This window comes from Pinus tabuliformis, chromosome 1_2 (assembly GCF_031772625.1).
Source record: "Pinus tabuliformis cultivar Carrire ecotype Pingquan chromosome 1_2, CPIR1, whole genome shotgun sequence".
In the NCBI taxonomy this organism is placed as follows: domain Eukaryota; kingdom Viridiplantae; phylum Streptophyta; class Pinopsida; order Pinales; family Pinaceae; genus Pinus; species Pinus tabuliformis.
This window is the reverse complement of record NC_142298.1, coordinates 846738804-846759639: the sequence shown is the minus strand read 5'-3', so window position 1 is coordinate 846759639 and position 20836 is coordinate 846738804. Positions and strand designations below refer to the sequence as shown.

The 20836-nt window shown below is 37.1% G+C and overlaps 1 protein-coding gene across 1 annotated transcript in view; it reads right to left on the bottom strand.

The window, feature by feature from the left end:
- Window positions 1-1654: 1654 nt before the first annotated feature.
- LOC149208593 (large ribosomal subunit protein uL16-like) overlaps window positions 1655-20836 on the bottom strand; it is a 290479-nt gene continuing 271297 nt past the window's right edge. Inside the window, exons 3-5 of the mRNA XM_089394102.1 lie at window positions 2467-2553; window positions 2239-2314; window positions 1655-2058 (exon numbers count right to left, since the gene is read on the bottom strand). Coding sequence (XP_089250228.1) covers window positions 1966-2058; window positions 2239-2314; window positions 2467-2553 — 256 coding nt within the window. The 3' untranslated portion in view covers window positions 1655-1965. The remainder of the gene's footprint in view (window positions 2059-2238; window positions 2315-2466; window positions 2554-20836) is intronic.

Sequence of the window (20836 nt, the reverse complement as noted above, 5' to 3'; positions counted from 1 at the left end):
TAAACATAATTTTCAAAATCGGATTACCTTCTCACCACTCCACTTGGAGGATAATTTTTAGAAGTGTATTAATTTTTTTTAAAATTAAACACCTTTAAAACTATAAATTGCTAATTAAAATCTGAGTAGTTAGGTAATATTTATAAAATAATTAAATTTATTTAAAAATGTTTAGTGTTAATTTTTTTGAATAAATTTGGGTTTCTTTTCCATATTTAATAAATTTAAAATTGAGATAAATATTATTTTTACTTAAATGCATTATTGGACAATGACATGTTTCCAAACATTTCAAGTGGACAATGACATGTTTCCAAACATTTCAAGTGTAAGGGATTAACTCATTTGCTTGTTAATGTTGTTGGGCATTTGAGTTATTATTAGTAGGTGTGTTTGAGGGATAGATAGAATGTTCCAAACATTTTAAGCACGAGTGGTTAGCCCAATCAATCGTTGCCAATGTTAATTGGCATTTAACTAGTTCCATATGCTCAGCGTTTGGTTCATTCCCTTTGTGTAAGTTACATTATTCTAGATTGATGAGTTTACTAAAATTCCATCTGTAAATGTAAGTAAGCATATCTTGAATTTATCACATTTTGGAAGTTGTACCCCCATATTTGGTTTTTGTGCATGTAACAAATGAGCTGATTCAATTGGCCCTCTGATTGCCCACTAGAGTTCATCAACCATCCATGATATCTCTAACTATGCGCTCACAAATTGTGTACTTATCTTTCATGTAGTAACCAACTAAGGAGAACTTTGAAAGAACATTGTTCACATGATGTAAATGCCTCTACCTAATGACCCACTAAGGAGAACCAACCTAGATCTGCTCCAAGCACTCTCATTCATACTATTTGGAATACCATGCACTATGCAACAACCCTGTCACCCATTTAACCTGAGATGCCCATAATGGGCCTCCTTTTCTCTATTGGCTTTTACAACAATGGTTCCCATTGGAGAGATTCTTTGAATGAATGTTTAACCCCATTGAAATTAGCAATATATTAATGAGAAATGAGTATCATTGTAAATTATTCTACAATCATTATATTGCATTTCATGAGAAGATTAACTTTTCAAATTGGATGCTTAAACATTAAACATATTTTTCAAAATTGGATTACCTTCTCACCACTCCACTTTGGCAATAATTTTTAGAATAGTGTATTAATTTTTAAAAAATTAAACACCTTTAAAACTCTAAATTGCTAGTTAAAATTTGAGTAGTTATGTAATATTTATAGAATTATTAAATTATTTTAAAAAAGTTTATTGTTAATTTTTTTTTGAATAAATTTGGGATTCTTTTACATATTTAATAAATTTAAAATTGAGATAGATATTATTTTCACTTAAATGCATTATTGTACAATAACATGTTTCCAAATGTGCCAAGTATAAGGGATTAACTCACTTGATTGTTGTTAACATTGTTGGGCATTTGAGTAAATTATGAGTAGTAGGTGTGTTTCAAGGACAAATATAATGTTTCCAAACATTTTAAGCACAAGTGGTTAGCCCAATCAATCATCACCAATATTGATGGGCATTTAACTAGTTCCATATGTTTAGCATTTGGTTCATTTCCTCTATAAATTACATTCACCTCGTAATATACGAGTTTACTAAAAATTCCATCCATAAATGTAAGTAAGTATATCTTGAATTTAACACATTTTGAAAGTTTCACCCACCATATTTGGTCGTGAGATCCACCATCAATGATATCTTGGTTATGCACTCACAAACTGTGTACTTACCTTTCATGCAATAAACAACCAAGGAACTTTGAATGATCATTATTCACGTGATGTAGATAGATGCCCCACCTAATGACCCACTAACGAATATCTTAATGAGATAAACTCGAGCCATTAAAAAAAATGATGCAGATTATACCTTATGAACAGGGCAAGCTTTTAAGGCTCTACATTTATCAAATGTAACAAAGCACTAAGCAACTATTTCAGCCGAAGAATCATGAGCTGGCTTGACGAATGCCTGCCCAGAGTGTCGGTTGGACGATTGGCCGCGACAACCAAGCAGCTGTAGGAAGAAAATATGAGCTTACGAATGCCTGCCCAGAGTACGATAAACCAAGCAGCTGTAGGAAGAAAATAATTAAAATAATCAACTAAACATTCATAATTAAAATAATACAAAATAATCAACTAAACATTCCAAATATAAATATATACAAAGTAATGTATATTCACTTCCGCTCACCTTGGCATTCACACCACCAGGAATAATTTTGTTTTCTGACTTCAAGTAGTCAGCTCTGGTATACTTGGAGAGCCCCCTAACAGATGAGTACAACAATGAATTATTTGATCTCTCGTAATTAAGTGTAAAAAGTTTACGAGTAATTTGTGGATTAGCATACCATTTTCTGCTGACAATAACTTATAACTTTCTGCCTACCAGGGAATTTAAACTTGTCACGAGACAGACCTTCTTGGGCATGATTTGAGTGGTTGCCCCTGCCATCTTACTGAAAGGAGCACTTGGCCTAACGCTCCTTTCATACCAGTTTTAAGCCTGTCTCCCAATGAAAGATCATCATTATTATTCAACATAGTAAAAAAAATATCAATCTTTTTTACAAGATTGCTCAAAGATAATTCACCTATTTTGATAATATTAGGTGAATTATACTCCTACTTGTTCTATCTACAGGAATTTCAATTTTGTTTAGATGAAATTCTTATTTTAAATTTGGATGACTAAAAATCATCATTGAAGCGTAGAATTACATTATCAAACCTCATATTTCATATTTGATCATGTATATGTATGATCATGGATCTTGTTCATGTATGAAATTAAATAACGAAGTTACATATTCAGTGAATTACCCAACTTGAAAACTTTGCGTAATAAACTGTTTAAGAGGAATAACATGAAATCAGAAAATATTGCCAGTTTACAAAAGTCTAATAGTACAACTTTGGTGAGCTCAGTAACTTAATGCAAATGGCCTTCTATTAGAGGAATATAGAAATATGTCAGCTGACAACAAAGAATTATAGAGATACTGCCCACATTTAAAGCTAACAAATAACCAGGTTATATATTGAGTGTAGTCTGCAGAGAAGCCCCATGTGTCTAGGTTATAACAGTCAAAGCAAATATTTTTGTTGATATGAACTTCAAAAATTCAAGTTATACAGAGGTATTACACTAAAAAAATAATCAGGATATTGAGTGTAGTCTGCAGAGAAGCCCTCTGTTTCTCAGTTTTAACTATCAAAGCAAAAAAAAATGATATGTACTTTAAAAATTCAAATTATACAGATGTACTACACTAATACCAACCCAAAAAACAACAAAAGAGCATTGCGATATGATGCAAAAAGTTAATTGCAAATTGAGCACCTTTGACATTTCCTTAACAGAGAGATTCAAGGAACTCAAGCTAAAGATTACAAAGAATTTGACAAATCTGTCGTGAAATGCAGCAAAGCCATGGAGGTACGCTACACACAGATCCTACAAATCTCCAATACCCAACCATAGAATAAGATGAGAAATGGGTGGAAAATTACCTGAACGACACATTTTAAAGCTTCTGGGCATGTGAATTATGCCTTAGATGTTGAAATTTCAAAGCAAAGCTATATTTTATATTTGATGGACTTTTCAGATGGCAGTGATCTAATAACAAGCTGTTCAGTGCCAAAGATTCTCTACATCAATTGACAAGAAAGACAAGAAAAACAATCTCAAGAGGAAAACTGATGTGAACTCCCAAAGTACTCAAATTGAAAATTAACTATGATAGTTACAGGTATGAAAAAAGGCCTTCACAATGGGGAGGTAAAATCACAGTAGGGCTTTCTTGAGATTTATAAATATCCACCAAATGACCACAAAAGTGCAAAACCAACACCTAGGTAATGCTGAAAGCAAAATATAGAAAGATAAAGAAAAAGAGAAATGTAGATAAAGCATCTAACTAAGCTAATCACTAGGCCTAACCAACTCCAAAAGATATATAACAATATTCTAGGGGCATTGATAGAAAGTAAGAGTCCCAAGACTCAAAAACTGAACATCTTGATGCAGAGAGAGAGAGAGAGAGAGAGAGAGAGAGAGTTGTGGATGGCATCAAAGATGACATCTCCTAGGCCTGATTATCAAGGGAAAGAGGGCCAATCAAGGCAATGGCCCATTGTCGAAGTCCTTGAGCAACAAGGTGGGATATCACTAAACAATCCTAGGGAAGGCATAGTTGTGAGGAACCCCTGCTCTCCTACCATCCAAGGTCAAAAGGAAGACACAACAGATATATATCTGGATGCTCAACTAATGCTGGAGGTAATCTGACAAATGAAACTGGTACCCTACTCACAGATCCTACGCTACACAGATCCTACAAATATCCAATACCCAACAATAGAATAAGATGAGAAATGGGTGGAAAAATACCTGAATGACACATTTTAAAGCTTCTGGGCATGTGAATTATGCATTAGATGTTGAAATTTCAAAGCAAAGCTATATTTTATATTCGATGGACTTTACAGATGGCAGTGATCTAATAACAAGCTATTCAGTGCCAAAGATTCTCTACATCAATTGACAAGGAACAATTTCAAGAGGAAAACTGATGTGAACTCCCAAAGTACTCAAATTGAAAATTAACTATGATAGTTACAGGTATGAACAAAAGCCTTCACAATGGGGAGGTAAAATCACAGTAGGGCTTTCTTGAGATTTATAATATCCACCAAATGACCACAAAAGTGCCAAACCAACTCCTAGGTAATGCTGAAAGCAAAATACATAAAGATAAAGAAAAAGAGAAATGTAGATAAAGCATCTAACTAAGCTAATCACTAGGTCTAACCAACTCCAAAAGATATATAACAATATTATAGGGGCATTGATAGAAAGTAAGAGTCCCAAGACTCAAAAACTGAACATCTTGATGCAGAGAGAGAGAGAGAGTTGTGGATGGCATCAAAGATGACATCCCGTAGGCCTGATTATCAAGGGAAAGAGGGCCAATCAAGGCAATGGCTCATTGTCGAAGTCCTTGAACAACAAGGTGGGATATCACTAAACAATCCTAGGGAAGGCATAGTTGTGAGGGACCCCTGCTCTCCTACCATCCAAGGTCAAAAGGAAGAAACAACAGATATATATCTGGATGCTCAACTAATGCTGGAGGTAATCTGACAAATGAAGCTGTTACCCTACTCTAGATCCATTTGAACAATGGGAGTTTGTGTGATCTAATGTCTTGCTTGACACCTCTAAATCAACCTCGAGGATATGAGTCAATCTCCCATGGAGTGATCTTGAAAAGAGACCCAAGATCTCACCACTGCATGTTATGAATAACTCTAGGGCTCTCGTTGTCTCTTGTTGCCTCGATCAAACAACAAAAGGTGATCCTCTCAATAGTCCCATGGCAAGGTGGGGCATGCCAAAATCGAGATCTATGGTTGAAAATCTCCTTTATCAAGAGGGCTAGGCATCTCTAACACAATAATAATAATAAAAAAAAAAGTGGAAAGCAAGCACCCCAAGTCCCCTACAGAGACGGTAGCATCCTTTACCTAAAGATGAGGGGCACCCTTTGTCTCCAGCTCATGGAGATGGCACATATGGCAAATCCTATTTGGATGTGGAAAATGGTGAACAATCTCCACCTGAAGTCTATGAGATCCAACTCATTCCCAAAGGGATCCAAAGTGAATGCATTCAATGTCTACATGTACAAGGAGTGAATCTAACAACAATATTTATGTGTTGTGGTGTGGTAGCATCTGCTCTAATTGTGCACATCAACCAATTGATTGAATTATTTGTTCTTGATCAATGATTCTATTCCACTGCATTCACGATTTTGCAGCAAGGTGTCAATAAATGTGCCAAAAAGGTTTAGATCCTCTCACTAAATAGGTTAATGATTTTCTTCTAAGCTATGCTTGAGTGGAAGGAGTACCTTAATTGATAGTCTTGGACTATCCATCTGTCCAAGACACACCTATCAAAGATAGATGGTGCTCATAAATGACCAAGTTCAAGTTGTGAAAAGCTACAAGGTTAGATGCATCTACTGAAAATTACAATTTTTTTAGTCGAGAATGTATGTCTTATTGGCATTATCGATGGTAAATAGAAATTCGAGTAGATGAGAACTGTAATACATAAATTACAAGTGTACAATTGTTTGTTGAATATTTAGATCCTCACTAAATATGTTAATGATTTCTTCAAAGATATGTTTGAGTAGAAGGAATACCTTAATTAATAGTCTTAGATTATCCACAGTCCAAGACACAACATGTACAAGAGGCTATCACAAGAGAAAATTCATCACATATTTCCCCTAGGTTCCATATTGATTCTAGTGTAACAATTGGTCTCGAACCACAACCAACTCTTGGTTTGGTATAATTAAGAATAAAATGGAACCACTTACACAAATCTCAATCTCATACCATCTCCAAGAATGCATGGAACTTATGAACTTCAAAGTTCTATAGCTATAAATTTCTTGACAAGCATGTTGCTCCTAGGTGGGATTTGCTAAATGTAGCTATTGATTATATTAAATATAGTTGAAATAGCCTTTGAACAAATTTGTAATAGCATGGGCAAGGTAGCAATGTCTAAGAAACCTATAAAAAACAACATGAAGTTAATCAAACCAATGTTGTGAAAATCGCGATAAAATCAGAAAATCGCGATTTTTTGAGTTTGGCGATATTATTGCCCGATTTTTATGCTAATTTTTTTTTCACAAAAAATTGCGAAAAAATCGCGATTTTTTGGGAAAAAATCTTTGGGAAAATAAATAAATAAATAAATCTCCAATTTTTTGATGAGGAGGAGCAACAGGAGGAGGAGGTGACACAACCTACCCAGGCTACCCTTGTCACTAGTAGAGGACGTGGTCTACCTCCTATAGCTCCTAGTTCTTCAGCTTCTAGAGCACAGCAGAGTCCACAGCCAACTCCACCGACATCTACATCTAGAGGGGTAGAGGAAATAGTAGTATTAGACTTTAATTATTTGGTTCATTTCATTGTATATGACATTATGACTCATGATATGAGATACATTATTATATTTTTTGTTGATATTTTGAGGCTGAGTTGGGACTTAGGAGTCAGGACTTACTATTCAAGACATGATTCACTGTTACTGTTATGTGTGATGTAGCACCAGAAATGATATTACACATCTTATATATTAGTGATTTTATCATATTTATGTGTCAATGTATTTATTTTATGTTGTAGATGCTTTAGATATTAAAAAAAATGAATATTTTTGATATTTTTACTGATTTTTTCCCGATTTTTACAATTTTTTCTGATTTTTTCCCCTCGCCGATAATATCCTGATAATGATTACTGCAACATTGAATCAAACAACATGGGTACCTATACTATTCACCAACTCTAAATCTAAATAAGAAGGGAAACAAATGAGAAACTAGGAGGAAACAAAATGGAGGCTGCTAACTAGCATTCCCCATAAAACTAAAAGGGAATACGATAACAATAACTGATATTCCCACTATCACAAATTGTTTCGAGTTGTCCTAACAATAATTCACCTTCACCAGGAAATAACATAGGTTTCTACAAGCCCCATGTAGATGGAAATTATACTATCATTTCACCCAAAAAAAAAAATTGAAAGAAAATTAGGCAAGACTAACTATCATTTGCCCTGTCACACGCTGTTTTGAATTGTTTTGACATTGCTTCACCACAATATAACATAGGCTTGACAAGCCCTATGTTAAAATGGGCATGTCATGATGGTGTATAGTGGGTGTTCAAAGCCTCCCATGAAATATTCCAAGTCAAAATCCCTCCAAACCACCAAGAAGTCTAGGGTTTCTATGGCGGGAAACTCAAATGCAACCTACAAAAACTCATATCTATCCTAAAGCATCCATCTAGATCTAGACTAGAAAAAGCACAAGAAAGTAACTTGTCATCCACAAGGTAAAGGAGACTAATACTATATGCAAGGTATGTTGAATGTACAAAAAACCATGCAAAATCGCTGGACATTCCCCAAAATATGAAGTTGTTTACAATCAAGAGGCTCAGTGTACCTATTGAAGGCATCGTATAAGCCGCAAAACATGGTGAGGTTGCCCTCCTAAAAAATAACATACCCCAAGAAAGCCAATGTCTAGCCTCAAATCAAAAGGGCCAAATAGGTTGAAAGCTCCTCCAAAATAGCTCACAAGTCCGAGAGGTTTTGAAAATAAGAATATACCCTCAAAATCATGCACATGACCTCCACAAATGATGAAATGACCTTCTCTAAGTCAAAAATAATCAAGCCACATGTTCCCTAATAGCAAGTATATGTGTCCTCCAAAGGGATTGGAGCTCTAATCCAACACAAAATAGCTAGAAAGATGATGAAATAGGAGGGCATTCAAGGATATTCAATGTAGAATGAAAAGAGGATGTGCATACATGCAAAATCTGCCCAAATGGGTCTTGAATGATGTGACCAACGCCTTGGGATATGTGTACTATCATGTCAACTATGAAATTGCCCCATGAAATGTGATGTCACATGAACAATATCATTGAATCATCTACAAAATTTCCAAGACAAAATGTGTTGAATATATAAAAGGGAATTCTATGTTGAAAAAGGTAGATAACAGTAGTGTAAAGAAAGAAGCATAAATGAAATGTGAAAAGCCAAGGAAGAATAGTTATAATTACGATAATTATAATTCACTGAACAAAAAAGATGTCTTGATGCGAGCTTGTTGAAGGATGTGAAAGATGTGAACATGGTAATCTCAATACCAAAATAAGATACAATCCTACCATGATTATGTTATAGTTTTACCTCTAGGAGATAAGGTGACATCGACTACCTAGCAAGGATAGAAGGTGAACAAAATCAATAGGAAATAAAAGGGAGGTATTGACACTAGTTGAGCACCTAGCATGTAATAAGGATGCCCATGCATGCAAAAGTTGCTCAAATGTGCCTTGAATAATGTGACCAATGGCTTGGGATATGTGTACTAGCACTTATGAAATTGACTTATGAAATGTGACACCACATGAACAATCATAGAGTCAGTCCAAAGAGTCCATGGCCAAAACGTGCTGAATCCATAAGAGGTGGGTACATGCTTAACAAAATAGATAGGAATGGTGTTAAGAAGCAAGCATAAGTGAAATGCATAAAAACCAAAGAAGTATAGTCATAAATATTATAAAAAAAAAATTAACAAAAGAGGTGTCTTCGTGTTGCAGTTTGTTGAAGGATGCGAATGATATAAGAATGGTAACATCGCTACCAAAATAGTTTATAATCCTACAATGGTCATGTTAGAGTTTTATCTTTAGGTGGGTAGAAGGTGACACTGACTCCCTAGCAAGGACACGAGGTGAACAAAATCAAGACGAGAAAACAAGGGATGTATTGACACTGCTTTAGCACCATCAAAAATAAAAGGCAAAAATTTCCAAATTAAAAAATAAAGGGGATATAAAGTGGCAAAGTTGATGAAATAGCTATGACACTAAGAGCTAGTTATGCCCACATGTAGCTAACTATGGTGCAAGTGATACGAAGACAAGTGAAGTGCCAAAAGCTGGAGATAAGCCCCAAAACATGGTAAGATTGTTCTCATAGAAATAAATTCCCTCAACGAAGCCAATGTTTGGCCCTAGAAGTTCAAACGTCCACATGTGTGAAGTGAAAAGGGGCTAAATAGGTGGACAAATCATCCAAAAGTGTTCATAAGTCCAAGAGAGGGGTTTGCTAGGTAAGAATATATCCTCATAATCATCCAAGCGACCTCGTCAGTTGCAAAATAGATGGAAATAAAGGGCATCTACAGTGGAAAAGTTCATGAAATAGCTATGAAACTACTGTTCAGACGTCCACTTGTGTGGAGGAAAAGGGGCTAAATAGGTGGACAACTCCAAAAGTGTTTATAAGTCCAAAAGAGGGGCTTCCAAGGTAAGAATATATCCTAATAATCATCCAAGCGACCTCGTCAGTTGCAAAATAGATGGAAATAAAAGGCATCTACAATGGCAAAGTTCATAAATAGCTATGAAACTACGAGATAGCTATGGCCACGTGTAGCTACCTAGGGTGCAAGAGATACGAAGACTGGTGAAGCACCAATGAAGGAAAGATTTGGAAATACAATCACCATGGTAGCTCTAGCATGAGGAAAAGTGAATTTCGAGAGGAAAAAGCAAAGGCTACATGAGACAATGCTAGCACAAAACAAGAAAAGGTGTGAGTCATGATGAGCCAGTGACGTAATAGTGAAGATAAAATATCCAACATGAGTATGTAGATGTTGAGAGAATGAGAAAAGAAAAATGAAAGCAATAGAAAAAGGTCGATATAGTCTGAGAGAAAATTTGTTGCGACACTAGGGTGGTACTAGCTAAGTCGAGGAGCAAAAGATTAGAGGAAGGATGTGTTGGATAAATGATTAAGCAATCCCATAGTTGTAGTCTACAAGATGCAACAACCAAAACCAACATTCCAAGGAAGTAACAAGGAGGAAGGAGCATGTTGACTAGAACCATCTAGGAAGAAGTATCTCAAGTTGGGCCCTACTCATGACAATGACTTAGAGGGAATCAATCACTAGTGAGGTGACCAAAAATAGAGTTGACAAAACGAGAAAATATAGAGAGAGGCAAAAAGAAAAAAATGGAAAAGACTAATTCCCGCCATTGCCATGAATGATTCAAAAGTGGGAGACTACTATTGCATGCTAAAAATTCAAACATGGTAATCTCATTGCCCAAGCAAGCTATATACCTCCACTGATAATATTTTTGGGTTGGCTCAAGTAGAGGCAAAGGCAACACCAACTCCTTAGCCTAGAAAAATTCTACTTGACATCCACAAGGTAAAGGAGACTAAGACAATAAGAAAGGTATGCCAAATGTAAACAAAACCATCGAAGATAGAGGGTCGTCTCCCAAAGGATGAAATATTTTAGGATCAAGAGGTTCAATATCCCTCCCAAAGGCATGGTATAAGCCTCAAAACATGGTGAGGTTTCCCTCCTAGAAATAACTTCCCTCAGGCAAGCCAATGTCTAGCCTCAAAATCTGGGTGTCACGCCACCAGGGCGCACCTCTGAGCTATGAGCTTCCTGAGTCCCCTGAGGTGTTTGGCACTAGCGCACTTTCTCCTCAATGGCGAAACCAACTTGAGTTTACTAATGCTCATACCATGCCTCTAGCCCATGTACCCTATTCCGAGACTGATATCTCATACTTGCGAAATTGGTGTTCAATCAAATCTCACTACAATAGCCACTTCAAAACTTAACTTCAACTATAGTTTACTTCAATTAAATTAAGCTCAGCAATAATCACATTCAATCATAAGCAACAAGAATCATGTACATAAATAACACTTATGTAAATCAGAGGGGGGACTCCCAAAACAATTTCCTAACTGCTCTTTGATGATAAATCTTCAATACACAAAAATTCGGTTTATAATCGAATTCGGTTTGGTTGGGAGGAGCTCCAAGCAGTTCGTTGCCATAACCCTTCACAAATACAAATATACAATAACCAAGTTACAACCCTTCAACTAGCAACCTACAACCAAACCCAATAAATAACCAAGTTGCGGCCCTTCAACCTACACACAACCTCAATACACAAATACCCCACGGTGTACCACCCTCGGTAATACTTCGTTCCACAAGCTTGCACAACTTCCTTCCACAGCTTCACTACAACAAAAAAAGGTCATTGGTAAGGGTCATGCCTATGACAGACCTTTAAGGTTCATCACCAGTGTTGCATATGGTGACGATCCTTAAAAAGGCATTGTTGTAAGTGCATATAGTGACGGTCCTTTAAGGTTTGTCACCAAAGCCATTTTCAATGACACTTTTCGTGAGTGTTGTTAAAGGCCCATCACTAATTCTCTCTTTGGTGACACTTCTAGTGACAATCTTTTATTGGCCCTTGCTGACAATCTTTTTGGTTACTTTTGGTGATGGTCAAAAAATGTTCATCATCATCGATCATTCCAATGAGTTTTTGATGATGCTATGTTACTCTTGCTATATTTTTTGTCAAAAGATAACAATTTAAGACCATTGTTATGGAGTCTTTTTCATTATATGTCCAAGCTCATAGTGGTTAGAGTCACTCAATTTGTTAAGAAGTAATTAGTGTGTATCATTTCCCTCAAGTAATGAGAATATAGTTTTCCTATGAGTCAACACATTATTCATCTTTGTTAGGTTTATTATCTAGCAAATTCCCTTTAGATGAAGTTCAACTAGTGTGTGTAGGAACCATATTATTTAATACATAATAAAGTTTAGTCAATTCTATTAAAACTAGAGACCTCACACTCTTCAACACTCTTGACACACCTTGACATGCTTTGGCACACACTAACATTCCTTGGCACTTCGCATGTCTTGGAACATATTTGTACCTAGAACATCTTTCCATGACTAGGACGCCCAAGAACATGTTGGCATGCCCTAGCACAACATAGCACTCCCCTAGCATGTGTTGGCATGCCCTGTAGTCCCTAACATGCCCCAAAACACCTTGGGATGCATTGACATACATTAGCACTTGGAACATATTGGCACTTGGGATGTACTGGAACCTATTGTTAGTGTGCCTAGCATGCCTCTTTTGAAAAAGGTAAAGTCCTAACTTATTAACCCTCTAATATGTTCATTTCCTTGCATTTTATCTTGGTTCTCCCTTTTGTTGCCTGGACACTCCTTAACACATGTTGGCACACCTTGGCACCCTGCACATTCTGGCATGCCTTAGCACCTAGCATGTCTTGGCATGCCTTAGCACAATTTGGCACATGTTAGCACACCTTGGAACTCCCTAGCACACTCTGGCACTTCTTGACATGCCCTAGTTTTCCCTAGCATACCTTGTCACTCCCTCCTTAGCACACCTAGCACTTGTTGACACTCCCTGGAACACCCTCATATTCATTCATTTCCATGCAGTTTGACCTAGTGCTCCCTTTTGTTGCCCTAGTACTCCCTAACACTCCTTGGTATGCATTGGCACTCTCTGGCACACCTTAGCACTCTTCGCCATGCCTTGCCACTCCATAGCATGCATAACACTCCTTGAAACACATTGGCACTTGGCACATGTTAGCACTTGGAAAGTCTTAGCATGCTTGGCATGCGTTGAGATACCTATGCATGCTTTGGCATGGTTTGAGATTAAAGTTATTTGAGATCAATTATTGGAAAGTAGGAGAAGTAACATAGGAAGATTTGGCACTTAGGATGCACTAACACTTGGCACTTGGCACGTATTAACACCTACACTACTACAAAAAACGTCTTTAGGGGTGGTGGTTTGGCTTGCAGTGGTCTTGCCAAAATAGCCTCTAAAAGTGTTTTTATGGATTTCGGGGCAGTAATTTAAAACCCCCCTAAAGTCATGAAAATTTGAACTGTTTCGGGGGGGTTTCTAACAACCACCTCTAAAAGTTTTTTCTCATGACTTTTGGAGGGGGTTTTTAAATTAATGCCCCTAAATATATTTTTCATGGCAATTTTTTGAAAACCTGCCCAGAAAGTCATGAAAATTGAAAAGTCACGAGCATTTGAATTTTGGAGGCGATTTTTGAACGCCCCCAGAAAAAAAGTCACGAGAATTGAACATTTGGAGGCAGTGACTTAACAATTGTCTCTAAAAGTTCAAGTCTCATGACTTTTTTGGGGGGTTGTCCAAAAACGCCTCCAAAAGTTCAATTCTTGTGACTTTTAAGGGGAGTTTTTTGACATCCCCCTTAAAAGTCACGACAATGTAACTTTTGGAGGCAATTTGGGACAACCCCCCCCACCCCCCACACAAAAAAAAGTCATTAGAATTAAACTTTCAGAGGTGGTTGTTGAATGACCACCTCCAAATGTTCAATTCTCATGAATTTTGGTGGAAGGGGACCTTTTGGTGTATTGAACGGGCAAAGGGGACATAAAGGTAGCATGTATGGGTAGAAGTGAGAGGTCCAAGCATGGTTTACTAGGATCTATAATCCTAGCATTAAAGAATGAGAATAGGCCTTAGGACCTCATGGTATAGGGACTAGAGGGCCTAGAGGGAAGGCAACGAGAGCAATTGATAGGGGGACCATAGTTCTGATAAGGGGATCAGGGGCCCCATTATCACAACCCATAACCACTAAATTCCCTATCCCCTTACCGACCAAACAATAATCCCTTAACCCCTACACTCATAACTCCTAACCCATTAACCCCTTGATCCCATAAGCCCTAAGCCATTAACCCCTTAATCCCCTAAGCCCTAAGCCATTAACCCCTTAACCCCAAACCCCTAACTTAGAATCGTTGAATGACCCTTAAAAGTCGCAACAATGTAACTTTTGGAGGCAATTTTGGACAAACCCCCCTCCCCCCACCCAAAAGTCACTAGAATTATGCTTTTAGAGGTGGTTGTTAAATTATCGCCTCTAAATGCTCAATTCTCACAAATTTTGTGGGAGGGGGATCTTTTGATATATCGAACAAGGGAAGGAGCCATAAGGATAGCATGGATGGGTAGAAGTGAGAAGGTTCAAGCATGGTTTATTGAGGTCTATAATCCTAGCATTAGAGAATGAGAAGGGGCCTTAGGATCTCATGGCATGGGGGCTAGGGGGGCTTGAGGGAAGGTAACAAGAGAAATTGACAAGGGAACCCCAAATAGTTTTGACAAGGGGATCAGGGGCCCCATTATCACAACCCATAAGCCCTTAACCCATAACGACTAAAACCCCTATCCCCTTAACCCCAAAGTCATAATTCCTTAGCCCTTACACTCATATCTCATAGCCCATTAACCCCTTAACCCCTAACGCTAACTTAGACTCCCTGAACCCCCTAAGCTCTAAGCCCTTATCCTCTTAAACCTGAACCCTTAACCCTTAACCTCTAACCTCTAAATCCCTTAACCCCTAACTCGCTAACACCAAAATCTCGTAACCCTTAAGTGCTTAACCCATAAATCCCCTGGCCCCTAAGTCCTTGATGCTTAACCCTTAACCACTAAGCTATTAACATCTAATCCCTAACCCCCCTAGACCTCAACCCCATGGCCTTCAACCCCCTAACCCTTAACCCCTGACTCCTAAACACCTTAACTCCTAGAACACCTAAACCTTTCTCCCAAACCATAGGTGCTCCAACACTAATCTTCTTAGTCATATTAGGTTTTTGTCCACAAACACCTCCAAATAAGACCTCCAAGGACGTCCAAGGAAATGAGCCACAAGGTCCCCAAATATGATCTACATTTTATGGACAATCACATTTCCCCCAAATATCCTCCACGTATTTTCTTTCAAAGGGAAACAATACGGTCTAATGTCCACAAATGCATCTAAGTTCGTAGGAATAAAATAAGGTTCATCTCCATGCATGACCCAAACATAATTCATGTCCAAGCAAAAGAAAAAGAGGATATAAGGATGTCCCTTTAGTTGTGATCATCCTTTAACACTAGTCCATTCTCTTACCAAATGTATGGGTAACAGTCCCATACAAGTCTACAATATTTCTCAAAGGTTTTGTCCATAACATGCTCAAAACAACATTCAAATTCCCCAAGTTTGCTCCAAGTCTATTCAAAACTGACACAAGCAGTCCTCAACTACATTAATGGTTCAATCTTCAAGCTATCCATATCTAGGTTCATCCATTTTTGACCCCCTTTTTTGTGCCTTGAATACAAAGCTGACCAAGGTCATCTTACAATTGGATCTCCCTTTTGCATCTAGTGAGAATATTGCCTCATTCTTTAGGAAAGGCTTGCTTCTAAAAAGAATTACACTATACTCTCAACATATGTGGGGCTAGAAGATACATTAAGAGGAGAAAACATAAGGTCAAACTCAACCTTATTGTCAAACATAGGTCAAACATATATAAATAATTAAATAGTATACACAAGTAATTCTTACATTGTTGGATGGTTTTGGATTCACTCCATTTTATTTCCCCACCTCCATGGTAGCTTTTCATTCCATTAATTCTTCAACAATTGCTTTCAATTTTCCAAGTTCATTGTATTTTTCTCTCAATTCCTCTCCTGTATCATGCAATTGAAGTTGATTTGGGAACCCCCAATAGTTTTGATAAGGGGATTAGGGGCTCCCTTATCACAATCCACAAACCCTAATGCATTTAAGCCCTTAGCCAAGGGGGCACAAGGGTGTAGTTGTAGGGGCATTGGGACCAAATTTGGGGGTTCATAACATTAGGAGAAATTAAATGGTATGACCAAAGAGGTGGGAGGAGGATCTTGTTGTGTATTGAATGGGGCAAGGGGAGGTCCAACATGGTTTAGTAAGATATATAATCCTAGCATTAGAGAATGAGAAGGTCGCTTAGGACCTAATTTCATATGGGCTAAGGGACCTGAGGGAAGGAAATGAGAGCAATTGATAAGGGAACCCCCAATAGTGGTGATAAGGAGATTAGGGGCCCCATTATCACAACCCATAAGCCCTTAACCATAACCACTAAATTCCATATCCCCTTAACCCCCAAGCCATAATACCTTAACCCCTACACTTGTAATTCATAACCCATAAACCCCTTGACCCATTAAACCTTAAGCCACTAACCCCTAACCTAAGATCCACGAACCCCTAATCCCTAACGCCTTATCCTCTTAACCTGTGACCCTTAACCCCTAACCCCTAAACCCCATTATTACATATGGGTGGAAAATATGATGTCGTACTCCAATAGTTTGGTCATAATGTCAGATTTTACTTGCAAATAGTTTTTATATATTTTAAAAAAAAAAGCCCCAACATTTGTTGGATATCCAACAAACACAATTATTGTCGGATATCTAATGACATGTTAGTCAAATATTCGACGATAATTTTGTTTATCAAATATGGGACAACAATGAATGTTTGTCAAATATCAAAGTTTGACCAGGTCAATTATCTATTTATTGGAATATCGACGTTTGACAAAGTCAATATTTTTCCAATTAGACAACATCTCTTGGTCAATGACCATTGAAAGTCCAATGAAATGGTTATTTTTTGGTCATATTACAATAGTTGCATTACAAATAGTTAAACACTATTGAGGTTTATTTTTTAAGATAAACATCATTGAAAGTTATGTAAGGAAAAATGTCACATAACATTCCTCCAAGAGGACAATGAGACGTGAGATCTACATTGGAGGCTTTGGGTGATCAAAAATGTTATTGCCCTTGTAAAGAATGCATGGGCTATAAATGAAAAGAGTTTTAACAAAAACAACTAAAATACATTGTAGAAAGTATGGACACCTTGAAGGTGGGCATGAATATCATCCCTTGATAAGTTATTCATTATATTTCTTTATATTGCAGATTGTTTTTGTAAATGCTTATATGTTAAATGTAAAAGAAGATTAGTGTATTCTTTTTTCGTTATGGATATATTCTATGTACCCAACAAATTGAGAGTAAGTTAAGAAAAGAAGTAGACATAAGATGTAGATTTTAATTAGGGTTTAGGGGTCAAGGGGTTTAAGGTTTAGGGATACAAGGTGTAAGGGGTCAGGGGTTAAGATTTTAGCGATTTAAGGGTTAATAAGGCCAAATTAGGGTTAGTAGTTTAAGGGTTAGTACCTGAGATTTTGAGTACAGGAGTTGCGTTGGATGGTATAACAAGGGTTTTGGTAGGACTTTGGAGCATTTGTAGAAGTCCAACTACTGTTTTTGAAAATATTCATCACATTGTTGTCCAAAGATGGGAAGCAGAAAGGCTATGGAACTTCTTGTTCGACTGTCAATATTCAGTGAGATCCCCCTTTTCATTTCGATTACAATAGTCATGAGCACATTGTTAGACATCTTGAGCATATGAGACATATAAATGATTGTCTTAGGTTGTGCTCACTTGGTCCCCTGCACTCCTTCCAATGAAGGGGATTGGATCAAGGAGCCTTGCTTTATCCATTTAAATTAAGATGGAAAAAATGTGCCAACATGCACTTTCAAGACATGGGCCCTAGTGTTATATGATAGTGGTTGGTTGGTCCACATATGTACTAGTGGGGTTGCCTAAGTCTCTCCATTGTCTCAACTTGCTTCTATGAGCATCATTGATTTAAGGGAATCAAACATCCACACATTCCTACACTTGTCTAACACCACCTTACCCACAACATGCACTTTGTTCTCATGTCCCTTTTTTGCAAGATACATCAGTTCTCCTCTTTTTAGGGGATTAGTCTTTCATTTTGCTCAGGGCTTGAATGATACCCATTGTTTCTTATTCATTCAACATAGGGTCATTGAGCAAGTGGACCTTTACCTGGTTTCCTTTTTCTCCATTCCTTTCGTTTGTGGCCCTTCCACTTTGTTAGGAAAACCAACAATGCCTTCTTTGTTGATGTGGAGTTCCATTCCTCAATGTAGTGGAATGAGACCTCGACGCCCTTTTTGCTGGGCACATGACCAAACTATATGCCCCTTTGCCCGACATTCATATACTTCAACACATTATATATTTTCCTTTTTCTCGTGTGTGCTCAAAGATTGCATTTCCCCCACTCTGTGATTGATTCATCCATTTTATGCATTTACTTGTTCAATGCTCACTATAATTTCCTCTTACTTTGATCTTCAATCAATGACCTTTCTTTTTGTTTGACTATCATGACTTTTGGGGTCCTTCATTTAACTTTTTAACGCTCCTCCATGGCCTTCTTTGAAATAAATAAAGCATCATGGGAGCTTCAATCAATGGCATACTTAGCCACTTTTCCTTTGACAAACATGCATGCTTAACAGTGATGGAGCTCATAACTTTTAATTAGACTACCTAACGTGCTTGTTTATGTCGCATAATATCTTGCATTATTCTTCAATTTGTCGAGCACAAGCCACCTATTTGTTGTTAAGCAATAGCCATGAGCAATGTGTTGAAGAATGTAACTAGGATTGGTCTTCATAAATTATACTTGAGTCAAAATGTAATATTTATCAAAAGAAAGCAAAACAAATTATATTATTAATTTAATTGACTTATTAAAGCATGGGTTTAATGCTTGGGTCAATTGTTATAGGTCAAGCCTCCATTGTAGGCTTTAGGATTGTTTACTTGAGTAAAAAATTCAAAGTTTGTTTGGTCAAAGTCTCCTTGCTGTCGATCTCATCATCAAGTCGGCTTCCCTCAATGAACTCATGTCGGCCTAATATAGAGATACTTCTATTCAAGAACTCATGTCGGCTCATTTATGATGGACAAACAACTATATATACAAGCATAAAGACTTCGCTCAGAATACAAGAGGACAACATTCGGATAAGAATTTTAGAGAGAAGTTTTTCGGTGTTATTACAATGAAGTAGTTCAAATTAATTTCAAAAAGGAGATTTTGTGAGACCTCTGAAGTAAGTACGGATATCACAGGAATTATTTCAGTGCAAATCACAGTAAGTAAATTCGGATCATCTTCAAAAATTAAGTTCGGTGATATCATAGTGAGGAAGTTCAATAGTATCATAGTGAAGAAATTCGGTGATATCACAATGAAGAAGTTCGGTGATATCACAGTAAAGAAGTCCGGTGCTATTAAAATGAATAAGTTCGGTGCTCGATGCTATTGCAGTGATATAAGTTCAGTGCTAGTGATGCAAGTCTGGTACAATTGCAGAGATCCAAGTTCACGTCGTCACCACAGGACTAAAGGGCCAAGATTCAACTGAAGTGGAAACGAAGTGTGAAGAACGCTGACTGCTATAGGAATGAAGAATGATTAGACTACCATATGACATGACAAGGTTGACTTGATGGATGGAGGTAGTCTTTGGTCTAGGTTATGAGGGTCTTGGTCAACTCATCATGTTTTTTAATCTACTGAAGAAAGAATTTTGACTAGGTTTTCCCCTAGAGTGGGTTTTTGCCCTAGCTGCGTGCCTACATCTTGTGTCCTCTTCTATTTGTTGCTTAGCATTAGTCTTCATGATAAGGAAAAGATAAATCGAATGAAAGAATAATAATAATGAAACATCACAAGATAATGTCATAATAAGAGAAATTGATTAACTTGCCACTCTTTGGATTTCTCAACATGGTATCAGAGCTATGGTGAAAGAAGGTTGAAAATCACCTTATTGGCAAGAAGGTTTTGGAATTGAAGAAAAGTCACTGTCTGAGATCGAACTCATTATCAAGAGTAGATTGAAGCATCCAAGACAAACAAATGTCTAAGGCCTCCTTAGTTAAATAATTTAAGGGAACCTTCACTACAGATAGAAGTTCATCATTTAAGGATTGAGCAGGAGCTCATCATTATCACCATCATACTACTAGAACAACAACAGTCCTCCTACACTTGAAGAACAGTTTGAAGTTCAAATGACTTCTATGAAGTGATCCAAGTCTGGTCAAAAATTTTGAGCACTATTATCCGAGATCTAAAAGCATTCATTTGAAGACTATGAAAGGAACCAACTTAAAGAAAGCACTCTTTGAGGATCTGAGATGATAGTACGAGTATAAGGAACCAGCTTAAAGAAATCAAGTAAGTATTGTCATTGCAACTAGTCTAATAAGCTATCGAATCAGAGGTACGTAAACACAAGGTACGTATATTCATAATCTTTTAGATTTTTCATATCTCTTATCTTAAATTATTCATATAATCCTTGTTTATAGCTAGTCTAGGGTAAAAATTGTAATCCTTAGATAGCATACATATTAGAACCCTAATCCTTATCTTCTAGGGTTTACAAGTAATCTAGGATGTCAAGTAAAAGTCCTAATGTTGATTGAGAGAATGATTAACTTGATCTTC